The sequence below is a fragment of the Nicotiana sylvestris genome, chromosome 7 (assembly GCF_000393655.2).
Source record: "Nicotiana sylvestris chromosome 7, ASM39365v2, whole genome shotgun sequence".
Classification (NCBI taxonomy): Eukaryota; Viridiplantae; Streptophyta; class Magnoliopsida; order Solanales; family Solanaceae; genus Nicotiana; species Nicotiana sylvestris.
In genome coordinates, this window is record NC_091063.1 from 151,248,174 (window position 1) to 151,270,961 (window position 22,788).

General features: G+C 39.6%; 2 protein-coding genes across 2 annotated transcripts; both read left to right on the forward strand.

The window, feature by feature from the left end:
• Positions 1 to 1,572: 1,572 nt before the first annotated feature.
• Positions 1,573 to 13,377, forward strand: LOC138873961 (uncharacterized). Its single transcript, XM_070152453.1, has 6 exons — positions 1,573 to 1,660; positions 1,721 to 2,250; positions 2,371 to 2,547; positions 2,647 to 2,945; positions 12,657 to 12,712; positions 13,286 to 13,377. Exons 1-6 carry the CDS (start codon positions 1,573 to 1,575, stop codon positions 13,375 to 13,377), a joined length of 1,242 nt encoding a protein of 413 aa, XP_070008554.1.
• Positions 13,378 to 14,312: 935 nt separating this feature from the next.
• Positions 14,313 to 14,885, forward strand: LOC138873962 (uncharacterized). The gene has a single exon (XM_070152455.1). It carries the CDS (start codon positions 14,313 to 14,315, stop codon positions 14,883 to 14,885), a length of 573 nt encoding a protein of 190 aa, XP_070008556.1.
• Positions 14,886 to 22,788: the final 7,903 nt, after the last annotated feature.

A 22,788-nucleotide genomic window follows, 5' to 3' on the forward strand; every position in this document is an offset into this window, starting at 1 on the left:
TTTTTGTTTGAGATACTAGCATGTTTCTGACTTGTCCCTAATAAAAACGGTTGTGGTTAAGTATTATTACCCACTGAGCTAGCGACTCATTCCCCGCTAATTTTTTTTACAGAGACAACAGTTAACGCGGGCGAGGATTTTGTTAATTAGAGCGCACATGTTGATAGTTCTTGGTGAGCCTTGCACTTGTTCGCGTAGACGGAGATTTTATTTATTGTTATGGTCTTTATTTGAACTCTTAGGGTCGCTCCATAGTCAATATTTTAGTGTCATGAGTATTATTTTGTTATTATAGTTTTATGTTAGTATCGTTCTTTAGTATCAAAGTTGGAGATAATTTGTATTTCTGGTTTTTAGTGGGTTGATTAGTAATGGTGGAGACTTGTTTTGATATATTTATAAGTTGTCAATTGTTTGGTATGATATTAAGATGTTTAGTTACTAATTTGAGATAGAAACTTTTTGGGATAGTCCAAAACAGGGGAAACTCTATCCGATTTTCTATAAAATACTGATGAGTCTTACTTGGGGGCACTTGATCCTAAGTGTCGGTCATGATCCTAAATTGGGTTGTGACAAAAATTGGTAACAGCTTAGGCTTTAAGTCCCGAGTCATGGAGCAATGTTTAGTAGAGTCTTGTTCATGGGTATGTAGGCGCCATACTTATGGTCTCGAGGCTACTGAACATTTAGGAATGTTTTCCCTTCTTTATTCTTTGATCGTGCGTTGAGATAACTTGCGATTGACTTTGAAATATTTCTTTCGTAGATGGCTAGGACACGCACACCCTCATCTGCTGGACGTGGTACTACCTGGGGTGGAGGTCAAGTTGGGATTCATCGAACTAGAAGACAGACTACTCCTCAACTTGATGTTAGGAACATGGCTCAACCCCAAGCTGTTATGCCAGATCAAGTGCAAGGGCATGGAGTTCAGGATGCTCCACCACCAGTGCCAACTATTGTACCTACTGTTGCCTTACCTGTAGATGCAGTGGCAAGGTTATTGAATGTGTTAGAGGCATTGGTGCCTACTCAGGGAGGAAGTTCAGCTCCTTAGACTACTTTACAAACACAAGCACCTGCACAGACTCAAACTTTTGAGAGTAAGGAAGTATTCCTACATTCCTGAAATTGAAATGACCAAAATTCACAAGTTCCAATAATTCAGCAGATCCTCAAAGTTTCTTGGATGGGACACTCAAAGCATTGCGTGCCCTAGGATGTTCTAGTGAGAGAGATATGGAGCTCGCAATATACAAACTAGAGGATATGGCCAACACATGGTATGAAACTGTATTGCTAGGAAGGCCAGCAGGAGCAGCACCACTAACATAGGACGAGTTCACTAAGTTGTTCAAGAATCATTTCCTTCCCGACAGCCTGATGCAAAAATATGCTAGAGACTTTGCGAGATTGGTTTAGACTCCAGATATTGATGCGTCACCATATAACACTAAGTTTTGTAAGCTGGATATATATGCTTCTTACTTAGTGCGTACTGAAGAAGCTTGAGTTCAAAGATGTGTTGATGGATTGGTTGGTCACCTATACACTGCAGTAGCCCCACAGATGAAAACTTTATCCTACTCTGATGTAGTTGACCTTGCTAGAAAGATTGAAAACAAGGGGCATGATGAGCGTGCAGCTAGTGATTTACGTAAGAAGGCCAAGATAGGAGGGTCTTTCAGTGGCAGTTTTAGTGAAAATTGAAGATCAGGAAATCAGGGTCAACAACAACAGGGTTCTCAGACAGGAACACACCTGTCTTCGCAGTCCATATACATACCACATTATAGACAGGGTACTAGGGGACCATCAGCATCTGGACATCGTAATTCTGGGCAGATATATGCCATTACTCCAGCCTGCCAGACCTGTGGTAGATCACATTTGGGCCAATGTCATGTTCTAACTAGAGAGTGCTTTCGGTGTGGCCAGTTGGGACATCACTTGAGGGATTGCCCTCAGCCTCCGAGAAGTTTCAACCAGGCTTCTATTAAGTCATCTGCACCGATTCAGACTACTCGTAATACTTCAGGTGCTACAAGTACAGGAAATAGAGGTCGAGGTGCTAGAGACCGTGCTATTATGAATCAAGGACAAGGGAATGCTAGTAGAGGTCAGGCGAGAGGTTTTGCATTTACTAGACAGGATGCTCAGGCCTCGAATGCGGTGGTTACAGGTATTCTTTCTATCTGTTCATTTGGTGCACTTGCGTTGATTGATCCGGGATCTACTCATGCCTATGTGTACTTGTACTTTGCTTTGAGGTTTAGTAGATAGCCTGAGCTATTGAATGATCATTTTCTAGTAGCTACTCATGTTGGATAGTCTCTATTAGCTGAATACATGTATCGTGCTTGTTAGATTCGGGTTGAGGGTAGAGATACTCTAGCTGACCTTATTGTACTTGATATGATTGACTTTGACATGTTGATGGAAATGGATTGGTTATCTTCTTTCTATGCTATAGTCGATTTTCATGCAAAGATAGTAAAGTTTGAGATACCAAATGAACCTAGTTTTATTTTAAGAGGGAGTCAGGTTCCAAAGACTTGCAAAATTGTATCTTTTATGAAGGCTCAACGACTTCTGAAGAAAGGTTTCTTGGGTCTCTGAGCTATTGTAAATGACACAATAAAGGAAACAGTTAGTATAGAAAATGTACCAGTAGTGAGAGAATTTTCTGATGTATTTCCTGAGGATTTACCAGGATTACCTCCAGTACAAGAACTAGATTTTGGTATTGATTTGCTACCTGACACGCAGCCCATATCGATACCCCCATATCGAATGGCACCAGTAGAGTTGAGGGAGCTAAAGCAACAATTACAAGATTTGTTAGATAAGGGTTTTATAAGACCTATTGTATCAACATGGGGTGCACCAGTACTGTTCGTAAAGAAGAAAGATGGATCCCTGAGAATGTGCATTAACTACAGGCAATTGAACAAGATAACAATACGCAATAAATATCCTTTGCCTCGTATACATGACATGTTTGATCAGTTACAAGGAGATGCCCACTTTTCAAAGATTGACCTCTGTTCTGGTTATCATCAACTTAGAATCAAAGATAAAGATATTTCTAAGACTGCTTTCAGAACTCGATACGGGCACTATGAGTTTCTTGTGATGCCTTTCGGACTGACAAATGCTCCAGCTGCATTCATGGATTTAATGAATAGGGTGTTCAAGTCGTTTCTGGATAGATTTGTAGTAGTATTTATTGATGCTATCCTGATATGTTCTTATAGCCAAGGAGAACACGAGAATCATCTCAGTACTTATCACGACCCCGGTTCGCCCTCCGTGAACCATCGTGACGACACCTAGTATCTATGACTAGATAAGCCTAACAATGCGGTAATATAAACCAACTCGCGAAAGAAATAATTAAAAACTGAAATAGTAAAATAAAACAACATTTAAAAGCGCCACTCGGGATACACAATATCAACTCTCAAAAACTAATACATTTCCCAAAACCCGAAATCTCATGATCACAAGCCTTTGAATGTCTACAAGCATCTAACTCCAGAATGTCTAACAAAGAAACAAAAAATACAGAAGGGCTAATACAATAGGGAGAGTAGAAAAAGACTCTTCGGTCTGCGAACACGAAAGATATACCTCGGAGTCTCTTCCAGTGCCTCGCAAGCGTGATAAGTCTGAGTAGAAGTACCTAGATCTACACATGAAAAACATGCACAAAAATGGCATGAGTACACCACAGCGGTACTTAGTAAGTGCCAAGCCTAACCTCGGTCGGGTAGTGACGAGGAAGGTCAGGGCCCTATTGAGGTTAAATAAAATATAAGGTTCAATAGTGTAGAATAAAACAATATAATTAAGTACAACAGTAAAAGTAACACATGATATAAAGGACAACAACAACTACTACAGAGGCAAAGTAAACACAGAAAGGAATACAACTCAACATAAAGATAACAACCGGGGATCTCCCAAGATACCGTCCTGTAGTCCCAAATGTAAATATCCAGTAGATCTCCCAGAATACAGTCCTATAGTCCAACTCATAATACAAGGGGATCTCCAGGAATACCGATTTGTAGTCCTAAATATAAATACTCAGTACAATGGGAATCTACCAGGTGCAATCCCGTAGTTCCAATGTAAATGTGCAAAGGGTTCTCCCGGAATACCGTTCCGTAGTCCCAAAGTAAACATACAGGGGGATCTCCCAGGATACCGTCCTATAGTCCAAAAGTAAATGCACAATAACATCAAGAAGAGTACACAGTTCAATTCAAGTTCCATACCAAGGTAAAACAGGTATTTCTATCCTAGCATGTTGCACATAATCCAAATAAGGCAGTTTGAACAAGTGAGGTAATTAAGTCAATTAGACATGCTTCCCTGAGCTAACAACATGCTTAAATTGCAAGTAATATAAACAGGAAAGGAGACATACTAGTAATTACTTAATGAAAACCGAATTTTTCAATAATTAGCACAAGTACACACTTGTCACCTCACGTACAAGGCATTTCAATTATCAATAATACCAAATCCTAAGGGGAAGGTCTCCCCCCCCCCATGGTTAGGCAAGCCACTTACCTCGAACCGGCTCAAAGTCAACCCGAAACCACGTTCTTGCCACGAGTACTCGACTCCAAATGGCCCAAATCTATTCAATTCAATTGCATAATATAAATAACTCTTCAAATAACTGATTCCACAAAGAAATTCTAAGCTAATACGTGAAATTAGGTAAATTGACCAAAATTCCCCGGGGCCCACATTTCGGAATTGGGTAAAATTTATATTTTCAGAATCCTCATACTCTCCCGAGTCTATACATAACAAGAACATTGAAATCGGAGTTCAATTGACCCCTCAAATACTCATTTTATGGTCTCTTAATCTCAAGCCCTAATTACCCATTTTGCACTGATTTTCCCTAATTTTCACTATTAATTAGACCTTTAATCACATATAAACGAGTTATGAAGTCAAAAATGTTACCTCCAAGTGATTCCCCTTTGGTTTCCTTAAATATCTCCCTCAAAAGTTTCAATCCCGTTCAAAAATGGTGGAAAAATGAAGAAGGATCGCGGATGAGCTATTTAAATACTGCCCAAATTTAACCCTATGCGATCGAAGAAATACCTATGCGATCACATAAGACAACTTCCTCAAAACAATGCGATCGCGACCAGTTTTATGCGATCGAATAGAGCAATTCCATCACCCCACTGTCATTCCAAGTCCTTCTACGCGAACGCAGAGGTCTCTATGCGAATGCAGTGACCAACACTGCTCACCCTATGTGATCGCACTCCTATATTCGCGATCGCGATTCCCAAAAATCACCTGACCTCAACTTACTCTACGCGATCGTGGGTGGACTCACGCGATCGCAATGAACAAATCACTGCTGCTAAAATACCAGAAAACCAACAATCTCCCAAAGACCAAAAGTGCCCGTTTGGGCATCCGAAATACACCCGAGGCCCCCCGGGACCTCAACCAAACCTATCAACATATCCCATAACATCATTCAAACTTGATACAACCTTCAGAAGGCCCAAAACAACATCAAAATACCAATTTAGCATCAGATTCAAGCCTAAGAACTTCAAAAACTATCAAAATATGCTTTCGATCAGAAAGTCTATCAAACCTCGTCCGAATGACCTGACATTTTGCACACACGTCACATTCAACACTACCGAGCTACTACAACTTCCGGAATTCCATTATGACCCCCGGATCAAAATCTCACTATCGAACCGAAAACTTCAAAAATTCAACTTTTGACATTTCAAGTCTAAATTAGCTACGGACCTCCAAAACACAATCCGAACACGCTCCTAAACCCAAAATCACACAACGGAGCTAACAGAACCATCGAAATTCCATTCTAAGACCGTCTTCACACTGTTCCCACTACTGTCAAATTTCCAAAACTTAAGCTCTCATTTAGGGAATAAGTGTCCCAAAACTCTCCGAAACTCCAATAAACCCTCCCAGCAACTCGCAATAGTAGAAACAAACACGGGGAAAGAAGTTAATAGGGGATCAGGGTGTAAATTCTTAAAATGACCGGCCGGGTCATTACATCCTCCCGCACTTAAACATCCGTCGTCCTCGAACGAGCATAGAGACATACCTGAAGTAGTGAAAAGATGAGGGTAACGGCTACACATATCCTGCTCGGTCTCCCAGGTCGCCTCCTCGACCGGCTGACCCCGCCACTGAACCTTTACTTATGCAATATTCTTTGACTTCAACTTTCTAACCTCCCTATCCAATATTGCCACCGGCTCCTCAACATAAGATAGATCTTTGTCCAACTAGACTGAACTGAAATCCAACACGTACGACAGATCCCCCTGATACCTCCGAAGCATCGAAACATGAAATACCGAATGAACTCCTGCCAAGCTGGGAGGTAGGGCAAGCTCATAAGCAACCTCCCCAATATGCCTCAATATCTCAAAAGGGCCAATAAACCTCGGGCTCAACTTCCCCTTCCTCCCAAATCTCATAACGCCATTCATAGGCGAAACCCGAAGTAGAACCCGCTCTCCAACCATATAGGAAACATCACGAACCTTCCGATCCGCGTAACTCTTCTGTCTGGACTGGGCTGTACGGAGTCTATCTTGAATCACCTTGACCTTCTCCAAAGCATCCTGAACCAAGTTTGTGCCCAATAATCTCACCTTACTCGGCTCAAACCAACACATCGGGGATCTACGCTGCCTACTATATAAAGCCTCATACAGTGCCATCTAAATGCTGGACTGATAGCTGTTGTTGTATGCAAAATCTACCAATGTAAAGAACTAATCCCAAGACCATCCAAACTCAATCACACACGCATAGAGCATATCCTCAAGAATTTGAATAGTACGCTCGGATTGTCCGTCTGATGGTGAAATGTTGTACTCAACTCCACCCGAGTACCCAACTCATGCTGAACGACCCTCTAGAATCATGATGTGAACTCAGTACCTCTATCTGAAATGATGGAAACTGGAATACCATGTAGATGAACAATCTCCCAAATATAAATCTCCGCCAACCGCTCCGAAGAGTAAGTAGTACACACAGGAATGAAGTGTGCGGACTTGGTTAGCCGATCCACAATCACCCAAATAGCATCGAACTTTTTCAAAGTTCATGGGAGCCTAACTACAAAGTCCATGGTGATCCTCTCCCACTTCCACTTCGGAATATCTATCTACTGAAGCAACCCACCCGGTCTCTGGTGCTCATACTTCACATGCTGACAGTTGAGGCACCGAGCTACAAATCCAACTATATCTTTATTCATCTGCCTCCACCAATAATGTTGTCTCAAATACTAATACATCTTCGTGGCACCTGAATGAATGGAATACCGCAAACTATGGGCCTCCTCTAGAATCAACTCCTGAAGCCTATCTACGTTGGGTACGCAAATTCGACCTTGCATCTTTAATACCCCATCATCACCAATAGTCACATCTTTGGTATCACCATGCTGAACCTTGTCCTTGAGGACAAGCAAATAAGGGTCATTATACTGACGCTCCCTGATACGATCAAATAAGGAAGACAGAGAAACCACGCAAGCTAGAACCCGAGTGGTGTAACACCCCATAAAATTCGGCTTAGGTATGAATGAGTTAACGGAGTAGTAAGGATATATTTTGAACATGTGAAGTCCCATCGGGATGATTATGGGTGAAAATAGTTGTTTCAAAATCAAGATGGAAAGTGAGGTGCATAAGATTTGACAAAATCGACTAAGTTTACAGAAGGTCTGTCTTCTAGTAGGGTTTAATGCAAATGTGTAAGGAATTTGGAAACACACAAGCATGAGAGTTGTAGGCCATTTAAATAGTTTTCCAACGATATATTATGGAGTCGAAACGGAGCTCTGTGCAAAATGTTATGCACGTTTAAAAGAATGGTGTGTAACCACCACGGTCCTGCCGCGTTTTTACCGCGACCGCGGTGGTGAGGTAGTGTCCCAGCGATTTACCATGGTCGGGCCAACTGGGATGCGGTGGATGACTTGGAAAGTCATTGTTTTAGCCTTATTTCGTCCCCCAAAACATAAAAACTTGCTCTAGAAAGGAAGATTCTCAAAAACCTAACTCCTTAAGGGTCCCTCCACGACCCAAGGTAAGTTTTAATGGTGATTCTATGTTAATTTCAATTTCCCAACATCTTACTGACATGGGTAAACCCTCCATATCATTATATATTCGATTGGGACATCATTGTTGAGAGAAGGAAGCCTAGAACTCGAATTCAAAGGGTTTGAACTTCAAAAAGGTAATGTCTTTCCCTCTAATCGATTCTAGCATTGGTTTAATGATTATAAACCCTAGTTCATGAGATATGAGTTGATAGGTGTCACACCTCCTTTTTCCTACACCCCCGTAAAGGGTGTATAAGGGAGTGTTTTCCAATTTAAGTGACAATCGAAACGGGATTATTTATTTAAAATTCAGAGTCGCCACTTGGGATAATTTATGGTGTCCCAAGTCATCGGTTCAAATCCCGAATCGAGGAAAAGATTGACACTGTTTAACAGTCCGCGAATCGGAAATCCGAGTAAGGAATTCTGTTAACCTGTGAGAAAGTGTTAGGCATTCCCGAGTTCCGTGGTTCTAGCACGGTTGCTTAACTGTTATATTCGGCTTAATTATCTGATTTTAAACAATTTTGAACCTATGTGCAGATTTTAGTTTTAACCTCTTCTAATTATTTTTAAAGAAGATTGAACGTCGTTTAAAATACGTCTTTGGATCGCGCCACATGAAATGCACCCGCAATCCTAAACATATTTTACTCAATGTTTTAAGATTTTATTCGGGTCACATGAAATGCACACCCGAGTTTAGGAGGGTAATATGATTAAAATATGCGCCTAAAGCAACTACGCATTTTACTTGGCGAGGGTCATGGAAATTTGCTAAATGGCACGCCTCAGATTCTAGGTATTTTAAGGAATAATTAAGCGAGGGCCACGCAATTGTCATTTTTGTTTGGCATGGCGCGCCTCAATTCCAAAGTTAAGAAAAGGAATTCAACTGCATCTAGAGGGCCTTAACTATAGGTTTGGCTAATATGGCACACTTCGAACTATTTTTAAGAATCTAATTAATTGGTCATGGAAGCTTGAAACATTCTAAGGATTTTAAACAAAAGCTTATTGCAAAACTGCATCTGGCAAGTCACAACAGGTCCAAGTAGCAAAAGGGGAAAACAGTCTATTAATAGACGCCCTCAGGTTTGGGCCAAATAAGCCCGAGTCGGTGAAACAACGAACACCTCGTGGGGGTGCGAAATCAAATTTGAGTTCGACTGCTCTTCAGCTGGGCTAGTATTAGGCCCAGTTCTTATGATCCAAATGATCCATGTCCAAATCAAATAATGCAAATCAATTGACACCAACACTGAGCATGAAATCGAATTAACAAGCTTCAATTCTGATTTTTAAACAATCAATACAAATCAACTAGACTAGATTTTTATTTTTTATCTTTCATGCATTTTGGGGTCAACTCTGCTACCAAAGCAGTCCAACAGCCAAACGAAGGAGCTACTGGGCTCAAGAAAACGAGCCCAAATAGCAATAGCAGGCCACCCTCCCTTGAAATGACCCCTGAATCCAAAGCTCAATGAGGCTAACACCTATAAAGGACTAGGCTGATGATCTTAGACTCAGTATCGAGTCCATACTGAAGCAAATCAGCCCTTTACACTCAACATAAACTGATAAATTTCATCGCTACCCAATAGCTAATACACCAAGAAACTTCGAATACTACTAAAGCACATGTCCAGAAATAACTTGTAAAAAGAAAACTGACCATAACTTGAAACCCAGTCAATTAGTTAGCCTATGAAATCTAAGGTTGTTGAAACACAACAAACATGCCACGACACATCATATGAATCACATAATAGGAAGACAACTCTAATGTAATCCTCATCATATTACTTGACATGATTGCATGCGAACCTAGCTATTGATATGATTAAGCAAGTTGTTAATCCAACTCTCGCGACAATTTAGGATCAAAGATGATAATGAGAGCTCAAATTGTCAAAATCAGCATTCAGCTATGGGACATTTGTGAGAAAATTGAATCCCTTGCTAAGTACAGACCAAACCCAGCCCTTAGAAGGGTGCAGCACATAGCTGGCAGAATACGATGCACTCAAAACAAATCAAAACAAAGGGATTCATGGAGAAGGAAAGAAAATAAGACTAAACTACAAGTAAATGGTTTGATGCTATGCTTTGAAAGTGTTGTTCCCCTTTCATTCCTCAATTCGAGCCTCATATCAATAGGGATCCAAGGACATGTACTTGAATATAGCAAGACAAAACCAGAAACTTAGTTTTGAGATCAGGAATAAACGAACAACAGCAGTAGATCAATCAACGAGAAGCATCAGCAGAAATCAGATCCAACCTAGCAATGGAACAGTAAACCAAACAACAAAAAAAACTCAAACCAAAACTTTTGCAGCTCCAGAATTCAATTCAATTCAACCCAGGTGTAAGACCTTATCATTTTGATAGTTTTAACCAAGTGCTGAAGATTAGAAGCCTAAGACCAGGCAAATTTGAGCAATTTTTAGGAAGGCGATGCAAAGAATTCAGAAATATTTCCCCAGTTTCCACCGTTTCAATTTTTCTAATTTTGTATCTCTGAAATTCTGACTTGAGTATCAAGTTAGGATGCCTTTATAGGCAAGCTTTTAGGGTAGCTTAAAGAAAATCAGATTTTGCCTTTTGCCCCTTTTTCAATTTTTGTTTTAGCTCATCTACCCCTAATGTAAAATTCGGAATTTCAGAATAGTCCCAAACCCCAGCTTCCTAGAAGCTTCCCATTCAGTTACAACAATATTCCCTACCATAGAATCCCTAAACTACCCTCTACACCCCTGTTAATTACCTCAAAAACCACCATTATAAATGGGTCAAAGTTGACCCTGGGTTGAGTTAATTCAAAGCCCAATCCAACCCAACGAGCCTAAAACCTAAAGGTACAAACCCCAGGCCCAAATCAAAACCAAATTATCTGAGGCGAAAAAGAACAGTAGCAATTCGAACAATTTCCAAACCCAATTGATGAACTAAAATTAACAAATCTAATTAATAGATTAATTGTACTGATTAAAGAAAAGAGTTTTCTTAAAACTAACATGCATCACAAAACTACCCTTCAGAAACTAAACAGAATGGAAAGGAGTTCAGAAGAAGAGACTGAAGTAGAAGAAGAAAAACAATCGAAGGAAAACTGGAGAACAAATAACAAAAGAAAAATGGAAATACCTAAACATGCCTCGGACCGTAAAAGGTGGTGATGGATCTTTGAACCCTTAGATTCTTTGCTCAATCTGAAACTAACTGTGAGTTTTCCATCAAAACACACGGATACCATCAGAATGAACCTAAAACTTTGAGGAAATCCCGAATTGGATTGGAATTTTTAGGGTCAAGCTCTGATTCAAGATTCAAGAAGCTCGGGCAACATTCGAGGGGAATTGATCCAGGATTTGGGAAGAGGGGGTCAGGGTGGTTCAGTGGTGTGATTTTGAGGCGGTTTGGGCCGGCGCCGCCGGGCTGAGACGGTGGGGAAATAAGGGCGGCCGATTAGGGTTACTTTTGACCTCTGAAGCTGAAGGGTGAGAGAGACGATGGGGGGTAGGCTCGTTTAGGACAGTTATATACAGGGGGGAATCAGTTCCGATCCGTTGGATTAGGAACTCTCAACAGCTCAGATCAAGCCTAACGAAACGACGTTGTTTGGCTTTAGGATGGGGCGGACCAGGTTAGTGGACGGGTATAGGCTAGGTTAAGGTGTGTTTAACACTTGGTCCTGGGACAAACTCAATTGTAACAGCCCAAAAATCGGTTTTTCCTTTTATTTCAATTATTTTTCTTTTTCAATTTCAAATCCTTTCTTTTCAAATTAAAAATAAAATCCTAAATTAATTTTTTAAACTAAATTAACCTACCCAATTAGATTAATCACTCATCATAGTATTTATAATAATTAATTAAATCCTAAATTTAAAGAAAACCATAAAATTCAAAATTAAAGAGTAAAAATTCAAAAATGAACTAATTTTTTTTTGTGATTTTCATATTTTATAAAACAAACTAATTTACTAATTAATCTAAATAATATAAAATTAAACCCTAAATGAAATGCGTGATATTTTGTATTTTCATTAATTAAACAAAAATAAAAATGCACAGACAAATGCAAACAATTATCAGAAAATGCCACAAAATTCACAAAAATTGCAAATAATGAAAAGAAATTATTTTGTTTTGAATTTATGGGAGTAATTCATATAGGGAAAAAATCACGTGCTCACAATGGGTTTGATAGAAAAGCATGAACGATTATAGGGTTGGGGTGTTGAGTGTTGATTATCGGTTAAGGGTGTTGTTTACCTTATGGGTGATGAAGAATAATGTTGATTATAATTATTTGAGACTTTAGAATTTATCTAGGAACAAGAGATTGGGTTGTTGGGCGTAGAGACACCATTAATAAGGACTATGAAGCTTTATTTTCACCAAGTGTTTGATAAAATGCTTAAGTGACCAAAACATGAGCACCATAGCTAATATGGAAACCCTTTGACTTGTATTGCTATAGATTAAAGTTGAAAGGGTTGACAAATGTTGCATTACGCTCAAGGGCAGGAAGTAAAGGTATGTAAGGCTAACTCTTTACGTTGGGAATGTCTATGATTCTCCCTACGTCCCATTCATCATGACCATTACCAGTTTCTTCAGAAAGTAACTATGTCTTAGTTCCCTGAATAGTAGTAGAACTTCAATTCTCTAGATGGCATAGTCTCATAATCATTCGATATTCTATGAGTTTCAGTTATGACAAATCAACTTATTATGAATACTCATCTCAGACTAATCCTATTCACTATTCCAGTATCATGTAACTCGGTATGGCTCATTATTTCAGTATCATGTATTGTAATATGGTTCTCAAATCCTGATTTTATATTCTTGAATGTTGAACACCTGTATTTGGGCCTGAGTCTGTAGTTTATGCTTTATGAATCTTTGGGCCAGAGGTCGCAGTTATGTATACGTATACTTGGGCCCGAGGCTGCAGTTTCATATTTAGAGAAATAGGTTGTTCATTATTCGGAAGAGAGAGTATTCATATCCTTACTTCCTTGTTCAGTTATCAGTTTATCAGCTAGCAGTTCAGTTTCAATTTCAGTATTTATAGTTCTTTTCTTTAGCTGTTTTACATAGCAGTGCAATTCAAAGGTACTGACGTCCCTTTTTGCCCAAGGCCAGCATCTCGAAATGCAGGTAACGATTTTCAGGTTGACGATTCTGCTTGCTAGGACATCTCGTATCAGCTATTGGTGAGCCCCAGTCTTTCGGGGTCTTATCTCTCTTTTGTTTTAGTCATTATAGTATTTTAGTTAATAAGGTATACCGGGGACCTTGTCCTGGTAAACAGTTAGCATTTTCAGTATTTTTTAGAGGCTTCGTAGCCTATAACCCAGTCAGTCAAATATTAGTACGTTGTCATGTGTTAGCCTTGTCGGCTACTTGTTTATACTTGCAGACCTTTTTAGTATTTTCCGCATCTATGATAGTTCAGCCACACATGTAAATAGTTGACCACCGAGACATCTAGGATTGTTCCATTTCTTTCATACTCTAGATCGTGCAGTTAGAGCTATGCTTTCAGGAATCTTTCTAAGCCGTGCGAATTGCGTATTTCAGAAGAATGCCTACAAAAAGAAAGTACACCAGCAAGGCCTCAGCTACTAGCCAGGAGGCCAAAACTAACGCTGCTCAGGAGGAGGACACTTCGGCCTAGGGGGTTGCACCGGGCTCAATGGCTAGTGCTTTAGACATGGATGTCAGGGGAGCTATCCAGTTGCTCACCCAGATTGTTGCTACTCAGGCTCAAAGGCAGGGAACAAGTGATGTTCATGGGATGGGTAGTTCCAGGTCTAGGGAATTCCTTAACATGAAACCTCCCGTCTTCACAGGCTCCAAAAAGGATGAGGATCCGCAAAACTTCATTGATGAGGTTCAGAAGATATTTCGAGTGATGCATACTAGGGACAGTGAGGTAGTAGAGCTTGCTGCATACCAGCTGAAGGATGTTGCCAACACTTGGTATGATATATAGGAAGAGTCCCGAGGGGAGGATGCGGATCCTGCGACTTAGAAAGAGTTTGCAGATGCGTTCCTTGAGCACTTTCTACCCATTGAGGTCTTGGAAGCTAAGGCTTTGGAGTTTGAGAGACTTAGACAAAATGATATGAGTGTGAATGAGTATTACCTCAAGTTCATCTCTTTGGCCAAGTATGCTCCGGAAATGGTACGTGATATGAGGGCCAGAGTTAGGCGATTTGTGTTGGGGATTTCAGATAATTTGCTTGTTGATGCTAATATAGCTGCTCAGAATAATAACATGACCATCACTAAGATGGTTGCCTTTGTTCAAGGGAATGAATACAGGTTGAAGGAAGTAGAGCGGCTACGGAGAGAGAAGGAGAGGAAATTCAGCAAGAGAGCTAAGTCTGCAGGAAATTTCAACTATGGGGGATCTCAAACAAGAGGCAATCGCCAGTTTTTCAAGAAATCAAAATCAGGACCTGCCCCATCTTCAGCTAGTGCACCGGTTCAGAGGTCAAAGTTTAACAAGAAAAACCAGAATTTCAGAAGAGCAGACTCACAGTCACAGGCTAGTGTTGGCTACAGAATCCCTGGTTGCCCTATTTGCAGCATGTGTGGTAAGAGTCACCCAAGGTTGTGTCATTTGAGCACAAATGGTTGCTTTGGGTGCGGTCAGCAGGGCCACTTCTTGAGGGATTGTCCATCGGCAAAGTAGAATAATGGAGGCAATGCAACTCAGTCCACTAATTCAGCAGCCCATTATAACTCTCAAGCCCAACAAGGGCGCGGTGCAACAAAGTCTAATAATGCAGGCGGTGGTCAAAACTGTCTGTATGCACTGGCAGACCGTCAGGATACAGAGGCTCGTGGAGATGTTGTCATAGGTATGCTAACAATATTCACTTTTGATGTCTATGCTCTTATAGATCCGGGGTCCACCCTATCTTATGTAACCCCATATATTGCAAAGAAATTTGGGATAGAACCAGAAAAGTTGTGTGAACCCTTTGAAGTGTCCACTCCAGTTAGAGAATAAGTTATAGCAAGGTGTATCTATAGGGGATGTCCAGTCAAAGTGCATCATCATATTATTGCAGCAGACTTAGTAGAATTGGAGATGGTAGACTTCGATGTAATCATGAGCATGGATTGGTTAGAGTCCTGTTATACCATAGTGGGTTGTAGAACCAAAATAGTAAGTTTTGAATTTCCTGAACCAGTCTTAGAATCGAAGGGTGATGTAGTAACACCTAAGAGTAGGTTTATTTCCTATCTTAAAGCCAGAAAAATGATCTCCAAGGGATATATCTATCACTTGGTTCGAGTTAAGGATGCAGATCTCCAATCGGTACCAATTGTAAATGAGTTTCCAGAAGTGTTTCCCGAAAATATTCCTAGAATCCCTCCCGATAGAGAGATTGACTTTGGAATTGATCTATTTCAAGGCACTAAGCCGATATCTATTCTGCCTTACAAAATGGCTCTAGCAGAGTTAAAAGAGTTAAAAGTCCAGTTAAAAGATCTTCTAGATAAGGGATTTATAAGGCCAAGTGTCTCACCTTAGGGCGCACTGGTCTTGTTTGTCTGAAAGAAGGATGGGTCTTTGCGTATGTGCATTAACTATCGTCAATTGAATAAAGTCACCATCAAGAACAAGTACCATCTTCCCAGAATAGATGATTTATTTGATCAACTTTAGGGTGCCCAGTGTTATTCCAAGACTAACCTCAGATCGGGATACCATCAGTTAAAGTTAAGGAAGTTGATATTCCTAAAACAGCTATTAGGACTCGATATGGGCATTTCGAATTTTTGTTAATGTCATTCGGTTTAACGAATGCACCAGCAGCTTTCATGGACCTTATGAATAGGGTCTTCAAGCCTTATCTTGATTTGTTTGTTATCGTGTTTATTGATGACATCTTCTAAGTGTGAATTCTGGTTGAAATCAGTAGCATTTTTGGGCCATGTCATCTCAGGGGAAGGAGTGAAGGTGGACTCTCAGAAAATAGAGGCAGTGAAGAATTGGCCTAGACCCACCTCAGTATCCGATATAAGAAGTTTCTTGGGTATAGCAGTGTCACGACCCAAACCGATAGGCCGTGACGGGCACCCGGTACCTTACTCGACTGAGTACCAACGTAACGTATCTTTCTTATTACATCATTATATACACATGACATACGGGCCTAGTAGGCCAACATAAGCATTTATAAACTCAAACATAGGCCAACAAGGCCGTACAATCTTTCACGTATAGGACATATGCCTACAAGCCTCTAGACATAAATGTCATAAAGGTCGGGACAGAGTCCCGCCATACCAAACAATACACGTCTAAATCATACTAACCAAACAAGCAATTCCTAAGCAGATGGAGCGCACCAACATCTTTCGCTGAGCTGATAGCCTAATTAGAGGGCTCTCGACCTGTCTATCGGGACCTACGGGCATGAAACACAGCGTCCCCAGGAAAAAGGGACGTCAGTACGAATAATGTACCGAGTATGTAAGGCACATAAATAAATACATAAGATACATGGAAGACATATAGAGTACATGACTCAACCTGTAAGTCTGAATAATTTTGTAAATCATAAATTACTTTTAACGTCATGCATATGCATATGAATGTCATGTCGTACATAGGTACATGTTTCATAACATCATCAGCCTATGAGGGCATCCCATCATATCATAACGGCCATTGTGGGCAAAATCATCATCGTATACCAACTGATCAGGTAGTGGTGTATATATAATGCTATAACCTTTCTCATATCCCATATATATATATATATACATACATATATACGCGTATATAACGCCTATTGAATCATATTTACATAAGACGCGTATATAACGTTGTTTGAATCATATTTCAGCCACTGTGGCAACATCATCATCATATACCAGCTGATCAGGTGGTGGTGCGTATATAACGCCATAACATTTTCCCATATCCCATATACATATATTTACATATATATATGCGTATATAATGCCTTTTGAATCATATTTACATATATACGTGTATATAACGCCGTTTGAATCATATTTCAGCTACTGTGGGCAACATCATCATCATATACCAGCTGATCAGGTGGTGGTGCGTATATAATGCCATAACCTTTTCCCATATCCTATATACATATATTTACATATATACGCGTATATAACGCCATCTGGTCATGGGTCAATGCACATGTATGAAATGCATGAAAAATACGTAATAATCTCAATATTCCTTCCGGATAAATTTTTCCAACTGCGTATTATTCTGAGACCCATGAATAGAAGATAATATATTATGACACATGGAAATTCAAGAACATAGATATCTCTAATACTTCTATGAATAGAGTTATTTATGGAATTTGTGCATTTGCATGTTTCGTTCGTATCATATGGATCATGCCAAAAGAATAGAAGGGATAGCCTTAACATACCTGGTCTTGTCCCAGTTGCTCAAGAGCTCAACTCGTTCAATATACCTCCACACAGAAGTCTTTTCAACGAAATCTTACATTCTCCCTTGATATACAACAATATATCTACATTTGTATCATATTATCACTTGGGAATTTACACTGTTGTTGTGTGTATATACATTCATAGTTTCAGAAAGTATGTAACTTCAAATGGAAAGTTAGGGAGGTCATATAAATTTTTGTAAGAAACAACTTAACCCTTGCATGAGACAATCATGTCTTTCTTTATAATCTGATGCCAACACATTTTTTTAATACACTTGTAGCATGCATAGATAATGAATGAAATACGTGTTTCCCCCCAACTTTTGCATTCACTTCTTTACCCTTCTTAGCTGCCACGTAATCTTTTTGTTGGGCAATTTAAACTTTATCCAATAATCAACTAGGTAGTCTCCCGCTACCCGCATAATTAGTAATAATCCCAAATTACTTAAAATTTTACTTATTTTTAATACATATTATATATCCCACTATCATGGTTATATGGTACCTTGTAAGGTACTACTCCGTAAATATCGGGTATTAACGTTTGGCTCGTATTTTATCTCAACATGCCAAACTTGGACAAAAAATCATTTTCTTTGACTTGCTTCATCTCTCTCCTTCACGAATTTACTCATCACTTGTTTGAAATAGCATAAGCCTTATAATCTCCAAATGATCTTTTCTTTTGATTGATGTCAATTACCTTACGACAAATTCAACGTACAATACTATAGGGTGAAACATCATCGTAATGAAATACCGCAGGACGTAATATTGATGTAATATTGCGGGGCGTAACAAGCAGGATATTATAGGCATTTCGTAGAGGTATTTTCTTCTATCTCGTACCCTTTGACTAGATTAACTCAGAAGAAAGTCAAGTTTCAATGGTCGGACGCGTGCGAGAAACGTTTTGAGGATTTAAAGAAGAGGTTGACTTCAGATCCAGTCCTGACACTACTGGAAGGAACAAAATTAGCAGATGTGATGTTTGCGCTTAAGATCTGGCACCATTATTTGTATGGGGTACATGTTAACATTTTTATAGATCACAAGAGTCTTCATACATCTTCAATTAAAGAGAATTAAATCTACGTTAGAGGAGGTGGCTCGAATTACTTAAAAATTATGATATTGATATCCTCTATCATCCGGGGAAGGCAAATGTTGTAGCTGATGCTCTCAATCGGCATTCTATGGGAAGCTTAGATCATGTTGAGGTAGACAAGCGAACTATGATGAAGGAATCCCACCGCTTAGCAAGTCTAGGAGTTCGACTTTTGGACTCCGAAGATGGTGGCGTTGTTCTCCAGAATATGGTTGAATCCTCCTTAGTAACTGAAGTAAAAGAAAAATAGTTAAGTGATCCCTACTTATTGCAGCTGAAGGAAGGAATTCACAAACACAAGACTATGGCTTTTGAACAAGGGGCGATGATAGTACTTTGAGATATAGAGGAAGATTATGCATTCCAGACGTAGATGGGCTCAAAGAGCGGATTAAGTCAGAAGCCCACAATTCCAGGTATTCTATTCACCCCACAAAGATGTATCATGATCTTAAGGAGGTATATTGGTGGAACGATATGAAAAAGAATATAGCAGACTTCGTGGCTAAGTGTCCAAATTGACAGCAGGTGAAAGTCAAACACTAGAGACCTGTCGGTTTAACTCAAAATATAGAAATTCTCATTTGGAAATGGGAAATGATAAACATGGACTTCATAACATGTCTACCTCGCTCGTTCCAGAAGCATGATTCGATTTGGGTGATTGTAGACCGACTTACCAAGTCAGCTCACTTCTTGCCAATAAAGACTACAGATTCGGTCGGGGATTATGCCAAGTTATATATCAAAGAAATTGTCCAATTGCATGGGACTCCTTTGTCCATTATCTCAGATCGTGGTGCTCAGTTCACAGCAAACTTTTGGAAATCCTTTCAGAAGGGATTGGGCACAAGGGTGAACCTCAGCACCGCTTTTCATCCTTAGACAGATGGCCAGGAAAAGCGCGCCATTTAGACTCTTGAGGATATATTGAGGGCGTGTGTTATTGGTTTTAAAGGTAATTGGGACGATCATCTACCTCTCCTTAAGTTTGCTTATAATAACAACTATCACTCTAGTATCAAGATGGCACCGTATGAAGCTCTGCATGGGCGAAGGTGTTGGTTGGTTCGAAGTCAGAGAAGTGGAGTTGTTAGGAACCGATTTGGTCTATCAGGCTATGGAGAAAGTCAACTTGATACAGAGGCATTTGAAGACGGCTCAAAGTCGCCAAAAGTCTTATTCGGACATGCGGCGTAGAGACTTAGAGTTCCAAGTTGATGATTGAGTGTTTCTGAAAGTATCGCCCATGAAAGGCATTATGAGATTTGGGAAGGAGGGGAAACTTAGTCCCCGCTATATTAGTCCATATAGAATCCTATGAAGGATCAGACAGGTGGCTTATAAGTTAGAATTGCCACAAGAACTAGTTGTTGTACCCTCAGTGTTTCATGTGTCCATGTTGAATAAATTCATGGGAGCCCGTCACTTGTGGTTCCTACAGAGGTTATAGGGGTTAAAGACAGCATGTCTTACGAAGAAATTCCAGTGGCTATTCTTGATCGTCAAATCCGCAAGTTCAGAACTAAGGAAATTGCTTCAATAAAAGTACTTTGGAGGAATTAAAAGGTTGAAGAGGCTACATGGGAAGTCGAGGAGGACATGAAGTCCAGATATCCCCATCTCTTTGAAGAGCAAAAGAAAAATGTGGAAGGTAATTAACCTTTCCGTTCAGGTCTTATATTATAATTTCCATGTCCTTCAGTATTTACTCAGCTTAGTATTTAGTGATCACGTGCTCGTCCAGTTTGATATATATGTATTCATGATATTTCAGTATTCTCATATCTCCATCACACCCGTTTAATGTCCATAGATAGTCGTAGTTGCAGCCAGGACCATTATTCAAGGACGAATGATTCCAAGGGAAGATAATGTAACACCCCGTAAAATTCGGCTTAGGTATGAATGAGTTAAAGGAGTAGTAAGGATATATTTTGAACATGTGAAGTCCCATCGGGATGATTATGGGTGAAAATAGTTGTTTCAAAATCAAGATGGAAAGTGAGGTGCATAAGATTAGACAAAATCGACTAAGTTTGCAGAAGGTCTGTCTTCCAGTAGGGTTTAGTGAAAATGTGTAAGGAATTTGGAAACACTCAAAGCATAAAAGTTGTGGGCCTTTGAAATAGCTTTCGAACGATATATTATGGAGCCCAAATAGAGGTCTATGCAAATGGTTATGCCCGTTTTATAGAATGGTGTGTAATCACCACGGTCCTGCCGCATTTTTACCGCGACCGTGGTGGTGAGGCAGTGTCCCAGCGATTTACCGCGGTCGGGACCACAGTCGCGCCAACTGGGATGCGGTAGATGACTTGGGAAGTCATTCTTTTAGCCTTATTTTTTCCCCCATAGCCCTAAAAAATAAAAACTTGTTCTAGAAAGGAAGGCTCTCAAGAACCTAACTCCTTAAGGTCCCTCCACCACCCAAGGTAAGTTTTAATAGCGATTCTAAGTTAGTTGTAATTTACCAACATCTTACTAACATGGTTAAACCCTCCATATCATTAGATATTCGATTGGGACATCATTGTTGAGAGAAGGAAGCCCAGAACTCGAATTTAAAAGGTTTGAACTTCAAAAAGGTAATGTCTTCACCCTCTAATTGATTCTAGCATTGGTTTAATGATTATAAACCCTAGTTCATGAGATATGAGTTGATGGGTTTGATAGAAAAGCATGAACGATTATAGGGTTGGGGTGTTGAGTGTTGATTATTGGTTAAATGTATTGTTTACCTTATGGGTGATGAAGAATAATGTTGATTATAATCATTTGAGACTTTAGAATTTATCTAGGAACAAGAGAATGGGTTGTTGGGTGTAGAGACACCATTAATAAGGACAATGAAGCTTTTTTCTCACCAAGTGTTTGATAAAATACTTAAGTGACCAAAACATGGGCACCATAGCTAATATGGAAACCCTTTGACTTGTATTGCTATAGATTAAAGTTGAAAGGGTTGACAAACATTGCATTACGCTCAAGGGAAGGAAGTTAAGGTATGTAAGGCTAAGTCTTTTCATTGGGAATGTCTATGATTCTCCCTACGTCCCATTCATCATGATCATTACCAGTTTCCTCAGAAAGTATTTATGCCTTAGTTCCCTGAATAGTAGTAGAACTTCGATTCTCTAGATGGAATAGTCTCATAATCATTCGATATTCTATGAGTTTCAGTTATGACAAATCAACTTATTATGAATACTCATCTCAGTCTAATCCTATTCACTATTCCAGTATCATGTATCTCGGTATGGCTCATTATTTTAGTATCATGTATTGTAATATGATTCTCAGTTCTTGATTTTACATTCTTGAATGTTGAACACATGTATTTGGTCCTAAGGCTGCAGTTTATGCTTTATGCAACTTTGGGCCTGAGGCCGCAGTTATGTATACGTATACTTGGTCCCGAGGCCGCAGTTGTGCATATATATATATATATATATATATATATATATTGGTCTTGAGGCCGCAATTTCATATTCAGAGAAACAGGTTGTTCATCATTCGAAAGAGGGAGTATTCATATCCTTACTTCCTTGTTTAGTTATCAGTTTATCAGCTAGCAGTTTAGTTTAAGTTTCAGTATTTACAATTTTTTTTCTTCAGCTATTTTACATACCAGTGCAATTCAAATGTACTGACGTCCCTTTTGATCGGGCCTGCATATCGCGATGCAGGTAACGATTTTCAGGTTGACGATTCTACTTGCTAAGACATCTCGTATCAGCTATTGGTGAGCCCCAGTCTTTCGGGGCCTTATCTGTCTTTAGTTTTAGTCATTATAGTATTTCAGTTAATAAGGTATACCGAGGACCTTGTCCCGGTAAACAGTTAGCACTTCCAGTGTTCTTTAGAGGCTTCGTAGACTATAACCCAGTCAGTCAGATATTAGCAGGCTTTCATGTGTTAGCCTTGTCGACTACTTGTTTATACTTGCAGACCTTTTTAGTATTTTCCGTATCTATGATATTTCAGTCAGACCCTTTAGTAGATTTTCATGTTTTATATTTACCTCTAGC

Coding starts and splice junctions, on each gene's coding strand:
- LOC138873962 (XM_070152455.1), top strand. CDS start 14,313: ATGAGTGTGAATGAGTATTACCTCAAGTTCATCTCTTTGGCCAAGTAT.
- LOC138873961 (XM_070152453.1), top strand. CDS start 1,573: ATGAAAACTTTATCCTACTCTGATGTAGTTGACCTTGCTAGAAAGATT. Junction 2,251..2,370: donor CGGGATCTACTCATGCCTAT/GTGTACTTGTAC, acceptor CGTGCTTGTTAG/ATTCGGGTTGAGGGTAGAGA. Junction 12,713..13,285: donor CTCAAGGGCAGGAAGTAAAG/GTATGTAAGGCT, acceptor TTTACATAGCAG/TGCAATTCAAAGGTACTGAC.